Genomic DNA, 18,899 nt, shown 5'->3' with positions numbered 1-18,899 from the left:
ACCGAAAGCTGCTCCGAGTATGTCAAAATGTACTCAAAAATTTATAAAAAAGTATGTAAAGCGGCGAAATCTAATTATATTAAAAATAAAATTAAAATGTCTCAAGACAAAATAAAAACAACTTGGAACATTATTAGACAAGAAGCGGGAAAGATAAAACCGCCTTGTAAAGATATTGTCCTCAATACTTCCGATGGATTAATCAGTACAAATTTCGAGGTAGCTCAAGCATTTGAAACATTCTTTACAAATATTCCAATTGCAACAACTAAATCGTTAAACTCCTCTCCAAGTAGGGCTATCACCATGTTGAGTGCTCATGTAGCTGAATGTAAAAATAAATTTAAATTTGAGTACATTGATGCCAAGGTTATTATAAAAACATTTAAACAAATAAAAGTTAAATCTACTGAGGATTTATGGGGAATGTCTGTTAAAGCTTGCACTGCTATTATAGTTACCATTGCATCTTATTTAAGTTCAATATTTAACAAATGTATAGATGAAGGCACGTTTCCTGACCTGATGAAAGAAAGCAGAGTGATACCTTTGTACAAAGCTGGTGACGCCAAGGATGCCGGTAACTTCAGACCTGTCTCTATCTTGCCTGTACTCAGCAAAATTTTCGAGAAGGTTATGCTAACACAACTTCTTAGTCATTTCAATAGAAATAAATTGTTTCATAAACATCAGTACGGATTTACTAAGGGTCGATCCACTTTGGATGCTGGCGTAAGTTTAATTAAACATATCTTTGAGGCATGGGAAGGGAAAAAAGATGCCATTGGCATTTTCTGTGACTTAACAAAAGCGTTCGACTGTGTGAATCATGAGACAGAGCAGTATAAATCATGCTATAGAACAAGTACATGAATGGTTTACTGCTAATAACTTAGTTTTAAATGCAAAGAAAACTAAATGCGTACATTTTAAGCTACCTAACGTAAAACAAGGTGTACAAGGATTGGCAGTTAAAAACGAGGCATTAGATATTACGCAAAAAACCATTTTTTTAGGAATAACGGTAGATTCTAGTTTACAATGGGGTCCTCACATTGAGGCACTGTCAAAAAGATTAAGCTCAGCTGTATATGCAGTAATGAAAATTAGGGAGCTAACCGATGAAGATACTGCAAAGATGGTATACTTTTCTTATTTTCATAGCTTAATGTGTTACGGCCTATTACTTTGGGGCAGAGCTGCTGATGTTGAGAGTATTTTTATCTTACAAAAACGAGCAATACGTGCGATCTATGGCTTAAAAAACCGTCAGTCTCTAAGAGAATTGTTTAAAACAATAAATATTATGACATTGCCTAGTCAATTTATATATGATAATATAATGTATGTGAGAAAGAATCTTACACTGTTTAAAAAAAAATGTGATGTACACAATTTTAATACCAGGAATAGGAATAATTTATTAGATATAAGAACTAGGCTAAGCAAAGTACGAAAATCATTTTTGGGGCTTTGTACACGTTGCTACAATAAGATACCCGATCATATTGTGAATATGTCAGAAAACAAGTTCAAAACTATAATAAAAGATACTTTAATAAAGAAAGGCTATTATAGAGTAGACGATTATTTAATAGACACACACGTATGGTCGGATACCTTATCTACAATCAAGCGTGGCATATATTAAGTTATAATTTTAATACACATGTATATTCTATGTAAATTATTCTCTACAATTTTTGACCTTCAAAAAGTGTTCTGTAAGAATCTATTTTGAATAAAAATATTATGATTATGATTATGATGATGATGAGTCCTTTCTCAAGTTTAAATCTTTAAGGTAACCTTAGTAGGTTGGCGCCTTTTTCTACTGAGAAAGATGTTTGACCGGCTATATATTACACTCGAACTAAATTTAAAAAAAAGTTTGTCACTGTCAGTTTACTCGTTCCCAATCCTAAATCTCATCTCAGGATATCAGGAGGTCGTTACACCCCAGAAGCTACCGCTAGTCAGTAATATATATATCTTAATTATTAATTACCTAAATAAATAATTAAAAAATAAATAGATTTACTTATTTTGTGAAAAAATCATAATATAAATTATATTCGTCTATTTTTTCACCTGATATTTTGCAACAAAATGCAAATCATTTTAGTAGGTCCTAATATTCAATTAGTGATGGGCCGTATCCCGTTTCATATAAGTATCGATATTTTATTTTATTTTAAGTATTGATTTAAATAATTAATGTAAAATAACTATCTTTGAGGCTTATTTGCTTTGTTTACTTTACATTTTATATTTCTGGTTCAATTTATTATTCAATTATACAATTTATAAATGGTAATAGAATATTACACTAATATTTTATCCAACATATTCGTTTATTTTCAACTGAACAAAAGTTATCTGTTGGCGCTATTCTCGTCTATAATAAAATAATATATAAGTAGAGGTCGGCTCACAAGCTGACCGCTGACCGGCGTTATCACCGCTGCACAACCAGGGAATCCGGATACCTGCGCCGAACCGACCGACACACATCCATCTCCCTCACACCAAGTACTATGCCCTAGGAACCGGCATCCAATACTCAACTGCCCTTTCGTTTTGCGCGAACATAAGAAAACCTTTAACCGCCGTCTCGTTCTCTAACGAGCGTTAAAAAAAGACACACGCTAACGCGTCGACTCGAAACTCACGCAAAATAAGCAATAGCACACTGATAACTCGCATTCCGTCTCTCTCGCTCATCGGCAACAGCGCTACGCCAGTATACGTATACAAGAGTGGTGGTAAACTATTCGCTTTTGTGTAGTTTTGCCAAGTCGGGGACGGTCCGAATTAGACCGACTACATGTGGTTTGTTGTGCGTGTGTCAAAAGTGTCGTGAACTTGTCGATTTAGCATTCGAAAGTGTGCAAGCGTTTCGCGTTTTGTTCAAAAAGTGTGTAAAATGTCAGATGTGGCGCGGAGCGAGTGGCGCGGGAACGCGGCATTTTTTAGATTCCGATAGGATTCGAAAGTTGAAACTGCATGTTTACGAACGATGCATTTGTACGTGTTTAAGCGTTAATTTTAGTACGAAGCTGTGATTTATTTTTATCGTGGGAAAACTGTGACAAAATGAGGCGTACGGGATTGTGTATTTTTGACGTGAGTATTTTTGTACAAAATAAAAATATTTTTTTTTACAATATTCGTAAATAAACATCAGAGGATATGAAGGGGTTTATGGATGATTTTCCTTTTCCGAAAGAGAAGATGACGAATAAATGTGGTATATAAATATGGTGGCTTCCTGAGTCTAAAAAAGTTTGTTCAAATATAACCGCTGGCTATAAGGGTTCATGTACTTATGATTTTTTCAGACAACAAAGAATTGGCTCCATCCCAGTACATCTGTAACCGTCAAGTATAATTTCCATACTAATAATAAATTCAGTAAAATAACGGCTGCGATAATGGGAATAGCAGTTTATATATTTGTTTACCGCTGACACAATTTAATGTTTTTATTTTAAGTGCTCATGAAGGGAAGATTTCAATTATTCATGATGTTCAGAACAGAGAGACAAAATAAAGGAAGAATGTTGACCGTTGTGGAGACTTAAGTATGTATCTGCCTTTTAAAGGGAAGTTGATAAAAATAGGGGGTTTTAATTTAAGTACTGCAATAAATAAGGAAATGTTTCGTCGCAATTATGTGTACTTACTAAAGATACTAAATAGTAGGTACACATTAATATTATTCATTAATTATAAGCAAAAAAGAAGTCCGGGGTATTAGTACCTACTTAGGCAGTTTAGTTTATACCTACTTATAATTTTTCTTTACTTAAATTCTTTCTGCTTAGTTAAGATATTTCAACAAAAGCAGTTTTAAATGACGCATCGTCTACGCAAATATAGATAATTTCATTTTCGGGCAAGTAGGTAGGTACGGTAAGTCAAATTTAACCGAATTCATCTACGATCTAAGTATAAATACAACCAACATAAACGGAGGTATTGTAGGTAAGTACGTAATTGAATCGTCTATTCATCGGAGGATAAAGAAGCTGTGGTTCCGAGAGGCTGAGTAACAATACACAATGACTAGGTATACGTAGGTACTCGTGCACCTATTCCCTTTGATACGATAGTCACGCTGGTAATTCCCTATAAAATTCTTCTAAAAACACATTTTTCTAAAATCCGGTTTCTGTAGATTGGTAGAGAATGCCTTAGGGCGTTAAGTTCGCAATTACGTATTCATTTTTGTTAATTTGTGCAATAAAGTTTACATAAATCAGACACAGCGAAACTGATTTTACGGAACCGATCAGCAATACACAGTGAAAAGCCAAACGTTAAAATCTACTACGATGAAACCCCACTCCAAAAAAAAACAATGCAAAACCTAAAAGATGAACTGAAATGCAGAACTGATAACGGCGAGACAAACTTAATTATCAAGTACATCAAAGGCGTCCCTAAAATAGTTGAGGCAATTCCAAAAAACTACATAGCCAAAAATCCACCGAGAAACAACCTGCCATGAACGACGTAAATATCACCTACCAAATATCAAATAGCTACCACAATCTTACAACAGATAACAAGGCCTTGACATTCCTATACACTAACATACGAAGCATAGTAAAACCCGGTAAACTAGACGAACTAAGAGCTATTTCAGAATCTACAGCAAACAGAATACATGTTATTATAGTTACTGAAACTTGGATAAAGTCCGAAATCGAAGCCAAGAGGATACAGCTGCCAAACTACACACACTATTACAATTATAGAAGCAACGGAAGAGGAGGAGGAGTCTCAATATTTGTCCACAACAATCTGAAACATAACTTTATCGAAGGAACATGTAAAGACGATAATCACTACTTATGGATACACTTAAACAAATTTTCCTTAGACATCGGTGCAGTATATAAACCTGAGAGAACACACAACGAAGACTTTCTAGAGACATACTCACAACAGTTGCTAGCACGCAAGAGAGTACTGGTTTTCGGAGACTTTAATTATGACCTCCTTAAGCGAAGACGACCTACTTTAGCCTACAAACGCATGTTGCTAGAAAATGGCTATAATATACTTAATAAAACTGACCCAACTTACTGTACTCGAGAGACATCTAGCACAAAAACTATTTTAGATCATGTCTGCTCTAATATTAAAGATGTTCCCTGTCACCTCGCCGTCTTGGAAACCATGATTTCTGACCATAAACAACTATATTTGGAAGTGCATAAATTTAAGCCAATAAAAAATAAAAAGGCCCAATATGAAGCAATCGACTACAGTAGACTTAATAGTGAGCTACAAGCAGCCAATGTCAGCGGATGTAACAGTGAATATTTGAAACTGGAGCAAATCATCACAGAAGGGATCAGAAAGAGTAAAACAACAAAAACGAAAATACTTAACCCACCAAGAAGAGACTGGATCAACAAGGACATCATAGACGCCATAAACCAACGAAATCAACTTGGATACACTCACAAAAGACTAGAAAATGGTGTAGCAGCAAAAGAAGAATACTTACTTAAAAAAAGAGAGGTACAACGTAATATCCAAACCACTAAAAGCAACTACTACCAAAATCTGTTCCAAAAATGTTCAAACAAACCCCTAAAGATGTGGACATTAATCAAAGAACTCAGCAACAATCGTAAAAATACCAGCAACCCACCCCAAAAAATTGAAACAGACAACGGTCATATTTCAGATCCTACCGATATATGTAACTACTTCAATAATTACTTCGCTAATGTAGGGCCTACTCTTGCAAATAATATACCCGCACAATACCATAATCAATCTCCTAACGGTTCATCGTTCACTAGTCCATCGGAGCTAACTGAATTCGCGCCCACAAGTACGCATGAGATTGGAATGATAATCGATAACCTGAATTCAAATACAAGTACAGGACTGGATGGTATCACTTGTAAATCAATAAAATCTATCAAAGACCTTATTTTGGATGAACTAACGAACTGTATAAACGAATGCCTAAAGACTGGTTCATTTCCAGATTCACTCAAAATTGCGAAAGTTAGTCCAATTTTTAAATCTGGAAGTAAAACCGACGCAGGTAATTACCGGCCAATTTCGGTGCTCCCAGTCATTTCGAAAATCATAGAGAAAGTAATGTATACTCGTCTGGAACAATATCTGAAAACTATAAACTTCCTGTCTCCCAAGCAATATGGCTTTCGTCCTAAATCGAATACCCTCTCTGCTTGTATAGATCTCGTTACAAATATCAAAAACAAAATAGACCAAAAACAATTGGCTCTAGGCGTATTTATCGATTTGCGTAAGGCCTTTGACACAATAAGTCACAAACTATTACTAAACAAACTACATGCAATTGGTATAAAGGATTCTGCTGCTAGCATTCTTAAGTCGTACCTAACTAATCGATACCAAATAGTAAAAATTGGCGAAAATCAAAGCGCTCCTGAAATAATTACTTACGGAGTTCCTCAGGGCTCGATCTTAGGCCCTCTGCTTTTCCTTACCTACATCAATGATATTACTAACTTAAATTTAAATGGGTCAATTTCATTGTATGCCGATGACACTAGCTTATTTTATTTTGGTAGCGAGGTAACAACCGTACTGAACCAAGCTCAAGAGGACCTAAATACGCTACAAGAATGGTTCCAAGCTAATTTACTGACTATAAACGTAACTAAAACAAATTATATAGTCTTCAGTGCTAAAAACAAGAAAACAACTCACTCTCAACCTTTGACTATAGACAATCAAGTACTCACTCAAGTAGAATCCGAAAAATATCTTGGTCTAATATTGGACAGTCGTTTAACATGGAAGCCACATATTGAGAAACTTCAGTCTAAATTATCATCTCTTATGGCTATGCTCAGAGGTTCAGTAAAATGTTTTCCAAAATCGGTACGGTATATTGTTTACAATTCGTTGATAAAATCCCATATAGAGTACTTGATTGAGGTATGGGGATGTGCAGCGAAAGTACATATAAAACCACTGTAACGAGCACAAAACAAAATCATAAAACTTCTCTTTAACTATAACTACCTAACACAAACTAAAAAAGTATACGAAGAAACCCAATTGATGACCCTGTCCCAACTATATAAATTTAATACGTGTGTCTTAGTGCGAAAAATTCTTGATAAAAAAATTCACACGCAAATATCATTTACAACAAAACATCAAGTGAGAAAGCGCTTACTAAGGAGAGCCAATGATATATGTCTTCAAGCGCCGCGTACAGTATACTATGGTAAAAGAAACTTAATGTATGAGGGCGCCCAGTTATATAATAGACTACCTAACCAAATAAAAGAAGCTAAATCATTTCCTATATACAAAAAATACTTAAAAAGTTACATCTTAATCAATTACTCCGAATTGACATAGCTATAAAACGCCAATTTATAATTAAGAAAAAAAATGTTAATATAATTACTTAAATAATTTACTTACATCAATTATGAACTAAAAAATATATATATATAAATAGAATGATTTAAAATTAATATTAATTACACGACATATACACATATGTATATATATATATATATATATATAATTTATATACAAACGATTAATAATATTGCCCCCTCGGCATGCTCTCGAGGTTACTGGCAAAGTAGAATAAAAAAAAAAAAAAAAAAATTACAAAAAAAAAAAACAAAAACAATTACATAATATATTTTACATTTTGCATTTATCTAGTAATTGCTATCAGCGCGTAGTACGCCATAGCGATTGAAAGTTAACACGTAATATAGCCCCATGCATGCTGTAGGACTGTTATCGCTTACTGCAGGGCGAGCTCGGAGGACATGCTGACCGCGTGGACCAACCATTATACACGCGTATCTTTGGCGCGCTCTCTTTATTAACGTCTAGGTCACGTTACGCTGGACTGCGCGACAGCCTGGTCCGCCCGCGCTCGCGCGATGACAATTTCCCTGTACCTACTGTACTTACCAGTTGCCGATTGATACTTCACAATTATAATACCCACATTCTTAATAAAAAAATATTTGCTTTGCTTAGTCCTAGAATATATTTTATGCTATTCGTGCACTCTGTAAATAATGTATATAATGTTTGTTTGTATTTCTCTATGTAAGTGAATGTAATATTCTTTTGGAGAAATAAATTCTTAAACCATAAACCATAAATTATTTACTAAATAAATTATTTACTAATCTATATGTGCCCAATTTCCTTTTCAATATTCACAGAAGATGCTCAATTCACCTTTCTTACATTGACAAGTTAGCAAAAACTTCAACACTTATCAAGTAGGTACCTATACATATCAAATCAATTTATCGATATCGATAGTCATGGAGGTAAAATCACTTGTCCACCAATGGGTTAAATTTCTTTTCGTTACATTATACCTAAGTACATATATGTTCATGTCACTATTTTAAAAATAATATCTAGATGTTAACTCAGTTTAATAATTGTAATTAAGATTGTTTGACTATTCGTGCGTTAACTGTTGCTGTATTTTTACACGGAACGTGATTATTTCCTACATCTAGGTTAACGAGTCAAGATCACGTTATTATCGTCCAAAAGCTATTTTGTATAGAAATTCGTGACTTCGCCAATCAACAGATGTTTGAGCTGTTTCTGTGTGTGCAATTCACAAATCTTATCATAATGTCAGTAGAATTAATAGCAACTTGGAATAAGCATATTTTCTAAATGTTAAAACATAATTGATAGAACTCATATACTAATAGAAAACGATTTACGAATATTAACTATCTCGTTATCTTGATTAGCACCAGGCTTGCTATATTTACCTGGCAATAGCTTGCTAAGTTAAACAATCTATTAATAGCCAATACGCGTGATCTGACTCAAGTCCTAATTATAATTGTCAGTATTGTTTACCTTTTGACATCACTCATTATCATTATTATGTGACGTCATGCCGGTGTATTTGAAAATATGGCCCTTTAAACAATGAGAAATATTTATGTCTACTGTAGCGAGGTCATTTTAGTATAACAAAATTATTACAAAAACAATAGCGGGCAAGGCCCAAGCTGCCAGTTATCAGGGACGCACAGAGAGGAACCGCCGGACTATCCGCGTCTAAGTCTACCGCTTTCTGCATCTGCATCTGACCCTTGATCCAACCACCTAGCGAGAATTTCGCAAGATGTTTGTCGAGACCAGTGTTGCCAGAGCGCTTCCAGCTTATGTACAGTCGTACGTCAAAAAAGGTACGATTTTGATAAAAAAGGTACGGTTTTTTTATTAGTAAAATTTTCTTACAGAAACAATATTTCTATGTGGGTGGGTGGATGAGTATTAGTTTTCCTGATTGTTACTGACTGACAAATTGGTTTGACCAACTATAAGTGTAGTGTACACGTCATAGTTAACCAATTTTGTTTCCATTGATATAGGTACATGACAAATAAAATTTGTCAAGCCATTTCCGTCAGTTGAAAAAAGCGGCAAATCTAAAAAAAAATGGTGCGAAGGGTTATGATCTTATGATCCAATAGAAAACTTAAATTTCGCGCCATTTTATACTGACTAAGTTGTTTGACCGGCTATAAATGGCTGGCTGAATTTTGACTACCTGAGTTTTGTAATCTGGATAATAATGCCAAATAAAACGAAATACACTCAGGTGACTATAGCTGGTCAAGCAAATCTTGTCAGTAAAAAAAGGCGCGCAATTCAAATTTTCTATGAGACGATATCCATTCGCGCCTACATTTTTCAAATTTGCCGCCTTTTTCTACTGACAAGATCTGCTTGACCAAGTATAAGTAACTTTCTACTGGATATGCAAATGTACATAAGTATATAAATTAAAAAGAAATGCATTTGAATAAGATTGGTAAGATAAACAAGTTGGCAGATAAGTAATAATAATTATGTAACTTCCCTTTTTAATAATAAAAGTAGGATTTAGGTACCTGACAGCCCGAGAACAAATTCTTTATCATTTTTTTAACTTCTTTTAGCTTTTTTATTATTCCTCGAGCAACTGCATTAGAAGCAATCACAAAGCAATATGAATAATATTACACATAAATTATTTAATGTAGTTTTATGGATAATTGCCAATAACCTATCAGGGTGCCATGTCATCTTTTTCCATTGTAACATCTATTCTATTGTACCATGGTTTGCAATAAACGATATTACTATTACTATTAGCAAAGCACAGGTAAGAAAGACACAACTGCCGACTGCAACTAAAGAAACGTGTATTTTATATAGTACATGGTACCTTTTTTATGGTGGCTATTGTTGTCAGATTAGATATTTTGCCCTGAACAAACCATCCTGAACCAATATAACGAAAAAAAAGTTGATAAACAATTGTACATCAAAAGGTACGGTTTTAGTACGATGTACGCTGCGTACAAAAAAGGTACGCAAGGTTCAAAAATAGTACGTAAAACCGTACTAAAAGGTACGATCTGGCAACACTGGTCGAGACTCTTCGCTATGAGACCGTTCACTGAGACGACTATCGGGACAATAATCGTCGAATTAATATCCCACATGGCGGTTATCTCGTGAGTCAAGCCAAGGGTTGCTTCTTACAACAGATTTAAAAAAGAAAAGGTTTCACTCCTTTACACAATAGTAAAGTTAATAGCTTGTGTGTAACTTTATATCACACAGGTTAATAAATAATATTTTCGTTATAGAAAGGTAGGCTTTGAAGCTCTAAACTTTGCTTATCTACTTCTATACGAGAGACGTGCATTGCATATTTATGTATTCAATAAATTATCATTTTTTTAAATAATTTTAATTACCAAGTACAATTTTCTTATTAGGTATATCCACTCCACGTTCAAACAAGAGCGTACAGAAATAGAGTTAACAGGGAAACGGATGGATATGATCAAGCTAATTGAAATAATTGAGTAACAGCGGCCATCACTATTAGTAGTCCGAAGAGATACTTGCGTGCTATCTGCCCCAACATCACACAGCACAGCACAGACATGTTTCCAGTTAGACTATCAAAACGAATGAAATGCCTTTGAATGTCGTATCAATAGCCATTTGTACATTTTTCTTTGTCCATGTTGTCCAAATGAATACCTAATATACTTATAAAATTGTAAAAAAAGCACATGAGTTGAATTACAATCTTTTCCGAATTATATATATATATATTTAAATATTATAAGAGGTAATCAAAATGGCTTTATCCTTGTATTTTTACATGTATTCAAATTTTAGACAAGATTAGCTTTCAAAACAAAAACAATAAAAATAATACCAACTTATAATTTATAATCGATAATTTGTTAATTCGTGACCCGTCACTAGTTTATATTAGTGATGTGCCGACAAAATTTGCACGTAAATTTCGCGTTTAATACACATTTTTAATGTTTGTAGTCTGTAGGTACACAGGAGAATATATAAACGTGTCTAAGTGATGTTATTCATGTTATCTGTCCTAGATCGACCACACCTGTGGTGATGAGGTTTGTAATTAGTAAAACACAGATAGGACTAGGTAGAAACAAATGAATCGTTTCGTCGAGAATACAGAGCCAGGTGTGGTTTTATATTGGGGTAACTTAAATCGCCGGTAACCAGTATTGTTCATTATCTCACATGTAATAAAATTATGAATTTATGAGGGTTTTATTTGATACAAGCTTTTGTGCAGTGTGTATTTCATTGAATCCTTATTTCATTCATAAATAACAGTAACTCGAGTGACACAAGACACCCATCTATGACATGTATTCGCTGTCAGCAATCATATTACGTCGTGATTCAATTAACTCGTTGACCGGCGAACGCGATGCACTCGTCGTAATTACTAGTTAATTACTTTACAGTTAACACTGGTGGCTGTCTATTTATAAACGACCAACGTTTTATGATTTATTAGGCGGATACATTTTTTTGTTTTTTGTCGATAAAACGATGTAGTTTATGTTTTCACGTCACTCTTTTTCGTGTTTCTCTTTGAATGAGTGTTTATTGATCGTCAAATTTTCCATGTTTTTTGCCTTTTCTTGTTATTTAAAAAAACATTGAATAAGGGATACCAAGGGTACTCGTAGAAGCCAGGGATTAATCAGAGTAAAAACAGACCGAAAAGGAGATAGTGGCAAGAATTCTAAAACAACGTTTAAAAAGGGGGGGGGGGGGGTAGAATACTAAAACTATGTATATCGCCACGATAAATTATCTGTCATCATTTATTCGTATAACAAACGTCGCACTAAGTGAGTATAATATGTCAGTTGTCGATTTCCAACAAAAATGTATTGTTATTGACAAACTACCGTCACAGCAATTTGAAAAAAAAACTGGTTTCGTAATTAAAAGAGTATTTAAAACCTTACTTGATTATTTAAATTATATTCAAAACAATAGTAAATCTAAAGTTGCCTGGGGCATCGTCCCCAGGACGCTTGCTGCGTTTCCCCGCTGTATAGCCAGACTTAGCCGCTGAGCGAAATATTCGCCCGCCCGAAAGTCGCCAGACACCCAGACAAGTTTATTTGAAATTTCTTTCACAGCTTGTCTGGTGTCTGATGACCATGGCCCAAAGGTTTCGACTGCAAGTAAATTACAAATTATTTATAGTGAATACAATAGACTTATGTATTTATCGCCAAGGTCACGTCTTTCATTAAACTGTAACGAAACCGTTACAATTGCGTTTATAATGAGGTACCGATAGATAAACCAAACTCTCAAAAGTATCAAGGATTGATTTTGCTTAGTTTTATTATTTTTCATAAATTTCATAATCTACCAGATTATTATTTTTTGTTAAAAGGAAACTATGTAAACAAATATCACTAGTAAATTCATCATTCAGAGACAATTTCAATATGACGGTTTTTTACATAATAGAATAGAATAGAATATAATTTATTCGTAAGCACAGACAATACATAATATGAAAGAAACACAAAATAAGATTAAAGTGCCACGAAATGGCCTCATCTCAGCATGTTGCTGGTGGCTTCCAGCGCTGGTCTTCCGATGAGACCATCAAGTGAGAAGAATCACGGAGGGTAACAGACAAGAAGAAAAAGACATCAAATAACGTAAAGTGAACAAATAGTAAAATAAGACTATTTTATACATATAGCTGGTTAACCAACTAATTAATAATAATTAGTAAGTTCCATAGAATGATACTTTAGGTACTATTGTGGCATATATTTATATGTATATGATTATGATTACGCACCATGTATGTATGCGTCTGTGTGTATGTACGTAATTGTCAGAGAACTTAAAATAATTTTCCTTGTAGATACTTTATTTATTTATAAGCAGGTACATAAATTGCCTGAAGATTACTGTACCAACATAACACACCTTGGAGGATATAATCAAACGGAGACGCCATGTCTGTAATTTTCTGTACAAAACAGTCTGCCGATTTTTGCGGGGGAGGGGAACGTCAAATGTATGCGTAACGTAAAAATAGCCATGTCAGATAAACGTCAGTCCATACATTGTGTATGACCGTTGGCCGCCTATTTTCGACAGAGGGGAAAGCCTGTTAATGGCTACTCCGTTTAGTTGTATCATTTGACACATCACCATTCTACATAAAGTTCAAGTTAAAAACGGCCAGTTGTAAAACAAAAGAGTATTGTGTATGTTTCCCAGAATGCGACTGACGAAGTGTTCTATATACATTTCTATAAAGTCTTATTTCAATATGAAAACCGTAGTCACATAGGTCGTTTCAGCTTCAGTAATATATACCTGTTTATTGGAAACAATCGGCTCGAAACGAGCGAGCGCACGTTATAATTATAGTAACTCGATATTAATCGTGTTGTAAGAACTAGTGCTCAACAGTAGGTAGTTCACATGGCTCAAGCTAGTAAACGATAAACATTAACGTATTGAAATAAGTATAAAATTCTACATGATGTTTCTAAATTTAACAAAAAAAAAACGATAAATGGACAAAGAAATCGTAGTCATAATAGAGACATGACTCAAAATAACAATACAATGACATTCAGGTTAAAAATATCGATTAGACACTTCTAAAAATAAAACTGCTGTTATTTATTTGTTACAAAAATGTATAACCAGAATACAAAGTATCGATAAGTATTTATTACAATTGCACATCACTATTCAATTCAAAGCACGTTTGACTGGCGGTTGTTAAAGTTCTTGCAAAAATAATCACGAAGAACTTATTTTAATTTAACTTGAATAAATATCTTTGAATAAGTACTTGTTCAAATAGCTTGGGTACGGTGACATCTATCATCTCAATACACTTTTGCGTTTTAAGGTAAATAATAAGGTTATGTTATTATAAATTGTATGGAGATGACAGCTGTCACGATACCCAAGCTGTGTGAAAAATATTGTAGTAGTTTACTTTTTTCATTCTGAGTTCAGGTGAATATAGTTTTTAGGGTTCCGTACCCAAAGGGTAAAAACGGGACCCTATTACTAAGACTCCGCTGTCCGTCCGTCCGTCCGTCTGTCACCAGGCTGTATAGCTAGACAGTTGAAATTTTCACAGATGATGTATTTCTGTTGCCGCTATAACAACAAATACTAAAAACTAAATAAAATAAAGATTTAAGTGGGGCTCCCATACAACAAACGTGATTTTTGACCGAATACGAAGTTAAGCAACGTCGGGCGGGGTCAGTACTTGGATGGGTGACCGCGTTTTTTTGCTTGTTTTGCTCTATTTTTTGTTGATGGTGCGGAACCCTCCGTGCGCGAGTCCGACTCGCACTTGGCCGGTTTTATATCGCGCAAGAGCAAATGTATGACAATTCCATACAATGTAAGTGTATCTCTTAGCTAAGCGGCGAGGAATACAAAATGATCTATACACGTTCGACGAGGTGTCTTTAAATAGTGATTTCTTGTTATCAATTTATAATAGATATGATCTGTCAGCTGTCAAAAGTGAGAGGTCATATCGTATCCATTACACATTGATAACATAAAATAACTATATGAATAGACCTCCATTGTTCCTTAACAATAACGTCGTGTCATTATCATTTTCAACACCACACCCTCTTAGTGACCTTTGTTGCTGACTGAACTAACATGTACAAATAAAATGTATATAGGTACCTATATAGTTTGTCAAAGGACTGTCTCATTTCAAACATAGACAGAGAGAATCATACTATCTTTGTCTTACACTAGTACTAGCACCCAAAAGAAAAGAGTATACCTACCTATAGTTTTCCTGGTTCTTACTGACTGACAAATTGGTTTGACCAACTATATCATCCTTATGCTCATAGCAACACACATACCTACTCACCTTGCCCAAGTCACTCACAACTCATATTGGACAAATGTTGACAAAACCGCCTAAGCTTTCAAATATTGACCATCACCTATGTTTGAACGCATCAAAATGCGGAAAGCATGTTTTTCTTTCACGAATGGGGACCTAAAAATATGCTATTTTAGACCTATTTACATGACATATATAAAATTCAAAATTGCTTGGGCCGCCTGGCCCTGTGCCCGTCACAGCTTGAACAATATAAACAACTTCGGAGAAGTGGAACTGCCAATGAAACATTAGAAGTCGCATGTGTACGAGTATAATCAGTTTCGTATCTATAGTTTGGCCCAGGACCGTCTCATTTCAAACGTAGACCAAGAGTACTTGTACTATCAAAATAAAGGGATGAGTGAGTATACATATTTATAGTCTGTGCGGAAAGAAAAGAGTCGTAGAGGAATGTATGAGGCCCAATACATTCCACGACTCTTTACTTTCCGAACAGACTCTAGTTTTCTTTATTCTTAATTATTGACAAGTTGTGTTTGCTAGACTATATTAAGCACACGACTAGCGTCTATCTAGCTATCTACCTTGGCTACTGGCACATTTCTAGCTATTACCGTAAAACGGGGTGACTTTAGAAAATTTTGGGGATACTTTGATAGTTTTAAAACTGTCACTAAATTAGCATTATTTATTATTTTCCCGAACTGTTCGTGTAACAAGATTAGTTAGAATAGTTAAATTATTATACATACTTGTTTACCTACTACTAAAAAGTCCGAATAAAAATATATTACGGCTGAAAAACTGAAATATCGAAGTCGCCCCTGCATTTAAAAGTCACCCCGGTTTACCGTATTTATAGGTATTTTTGGTACTGGTAGGGCGGACCCCCAACGAGGGGTAAACAACTAAATGTGTGGGCAATCGAACAGAAGTTACGATAATTATGTTTGTCCAGTTACGTAAATTTAGGTCGCCGAAGGTTTTCCTTAGCATAACACTCCACCCATACTCACCTATACTACACTCGTATATTGAAATATGGTATGCGCTCCACCTTAGTATTGCTACAGGTATGTTACAGTCACGCTCCGTGATTGTTACGCCATGTAGGGTTCTAGTTAAATTGGACATTCCATAGCGTAAGTATGGAACAACCAATTTAGCTAGGACCCTAAATGGCGTAACAATTCGGTGTAGTGACTGTTCGCGGCTCTATTGGTAAAGCATCTTCTTTAAGCATTTTAGCTACAACTGTGCCCACTGCATTATTGTCACGTATTAAATAAAATAATAAATAAATAAAGTACTGTGACATATCCCCAGCAGTGTCAATAGCCGTTATTTAATAGTTATTTGTTGGCACCCGGCGAGCGCGGCGGGCGGTCCTTATTGGCGATAAAAAACACCCAATAAAAACCGACCAAGAGCATGTCGGGCCATGCTCAATCCGTAATCAACTGGTTCCGTAGCTAGCTAGCGTAGCCCATCCGTTAACAGGCTGCCTTGGATGGACGGAGCTATTAACCCCTTACTGCTCGGCCACGACTTTACGCGACTGGCGACAACTATAGGTGGGAACGAAAGGTCCGATCGCTGTGTCTCGCTCTAATAGGTTATTGCTATCGCTGCCCCCGTCGCAAGTCGCTCAATGTCGTGGACGAGAAAGGCATCTTAAGATACCTTGCGAATCTTGCGATATACCTCGGTATAGCTCGGTATATTACGATATATTTTGGTATATTTCGCCTCTCACACAATTTCAGACAGCGATATATATTTTGCTATCGTTGTCGTGTGAGATAGCCCTAGGTGAGATACAGAAAACTCAAAAACATGCAGCTTAACCGATCATGTTCGCTATTGTTTTCATTGAAAGTCTACGAAGCTTTACTTTGACGATTTTTTAGTTTCTGGTAGGTAGCCTACGGAATCCTAAAAACGACTAGGTAATTGAACAAAAACTATTGATGAAATGATAATCTTTCGTAATAAAAAACTTTAACATTGCGAAGGATGCTGGCTCTTTCTCTTTTTTTGCAATAATAGGTCTGTATTTTTTTCTTAAATTGTATCTATGCAGTTACAGTTAAGTACATTACATATTTTAAGGGTTCCTTGGGTATACGAGTAGGTATATAGGCGTATTTACTGAACAGCTTTGTACTGATTTAAACTTTCACGATTTTTACACATTATTAAATTGTCGGAGGTAAATCTTAAAACTTAGATACGCGATTAAGTCCCGTTGTACAATTTAATAGCTTTGTACCTGTACAATGCCTGTACAGATGTAACTAGTGCATAATTGTTTTGAATCGTATTTTCTCGGAAACGTTTGTATTTGGCATGCGACTTCAGTCAACCTCAGTACTTTTTGTACTGAGAGTACCGAGACCAGGGCCGGATTAAGCATGTCGGGGCCCCTAGGCAGTGCAATGCTCGGGGCCCCCTTAGGCCCTTACAGTCAATTCTGCATACATAATGTTCATTTTTAAGTTCAGGGAAGTAAGTTTGTGGTTTTAATTTCAACCATCAGGTGTCGGTTGAGCCGATCCGAACATGCCAAGCGATGTCTTTTTCGCTCTTATTGCGTGGACATAAAGCTTTTTTCTATCAGTTTTTGCCGATTCCTTTTTGCGTCAAGCGTGGGGAGAGCCCTTTTTTTCTCAATAGGTAGTTAAATATTGTACGAGGCTGAACAGCGATTGTCCGACCATAATACCATACGCCGAGCCACATGATTAAAATTAACGTAATAATAAAGATATTCCATAGGTTTAAATTACTATTCATTCACCACTTTCACCAGTCAAGTTAGACGTACAGGGTCAACCAGAAAAGCAGCAAAAAACGCGAGCGCAGCGAGCGCGAAATTTTTTGTTAAAAAATTGTGAAAGCGTGTTAAAAAGGCCGGGCCGGGCCTAAAAATCCGAAGTTCCACAGTGAGCCGAGCTTTCATGCGAGGTCAAAGCCGTGCTTCAGGATAAGCTCAGCTAGAGCACAGACGCCAACCAATGTCCATTGTATTAAAAAGCGAGACTGCAGGCCGAACTTGGCGCAGCGAGGCCAAAGGCTAAGCTGAAGAAGAGGAGACTTGGAAGACAAACCAAAAATGGAGGTAAAAAGTGAGGCTGAAGGTCGAGCTCAGCAATCTCCACATTACTTAACAAGCCCGAAGCGTACTTACAACCAGCGAGGTGAGCTTTCATGCGAGGCAAAAGGCCAAGCTTCTTAAATCAATGTCTATATTTGTTAAAAAACGACGCCGAAGGTCGAACTGTAAGAAAGCAGCCCTCTGACACGAACCAATCGTCAAATGTTACTCGACAATAATATGTGCAAGAGTTACTCGGAGATGAGGTATTAGGCCCTCGGGAGCCTGAAAATCGAGCTCGATATTACAGACTTTAAATCTATAAAATAACATAATTTACATAATCATCTAATGATTGTGTATCTGAGAAACTGATATTGGACATTAAGTAGGTATTAGGTATAAATATTTAGGTACAATAAATACAATATTTATGAATTTTGGCCATATGAAACAAATATTGTTTTTGGCGCGCGCGGGGCCGCCGGGGCCCCCTAGCCGAGGCGGGGCCCATAGGCAGTTGCCTACTCTGAC

General features: G+C 35.6%; 1 protein-coding gene across 1 annotated transcript in view; it reads left to right on the top strand.

Moving 5' to 3' along the window:
• Positions 1–2,757: 2,757 nt before the first annotated feature.
• Positions 2,758–18,899, top strand: part of LOC134653177 (protein halfway) — a 52,486-nt gene continuing 36,344 nt past the window's right edge. The window contains exon 1 of the mRNA XM_063508525.1: positions 2,758–3,126. Coding sequence (XP_063364595.1) covers positions 3,097–3,126 — 30 coding nt within the window. The 5' untranslated portion in view covers positions 2,758–3,096. The remainder of the gene's footprint in view (positions 3,127–18,899) is intronic.

The sequence above is a fragment of the Cydia amplana genome, chromosome 12, assembly GCF_948474715.1.
Source record: "Cydia amplana chromosome 12, ilCydAmpl1.1, whole genome shotgun sequence".
Classification (NCBI taxonomy): domain Eukaryota; kingdom Metazoa; phylum Arthropoda; class Insecta; order Lepidoptera; family Tortricidae; genus Cydia; species Cydia amplana.
Note: the sequence above shows the minus strand (reverse complement) of the source record. Positions and strands in the feature narration are given on the sequence as shown.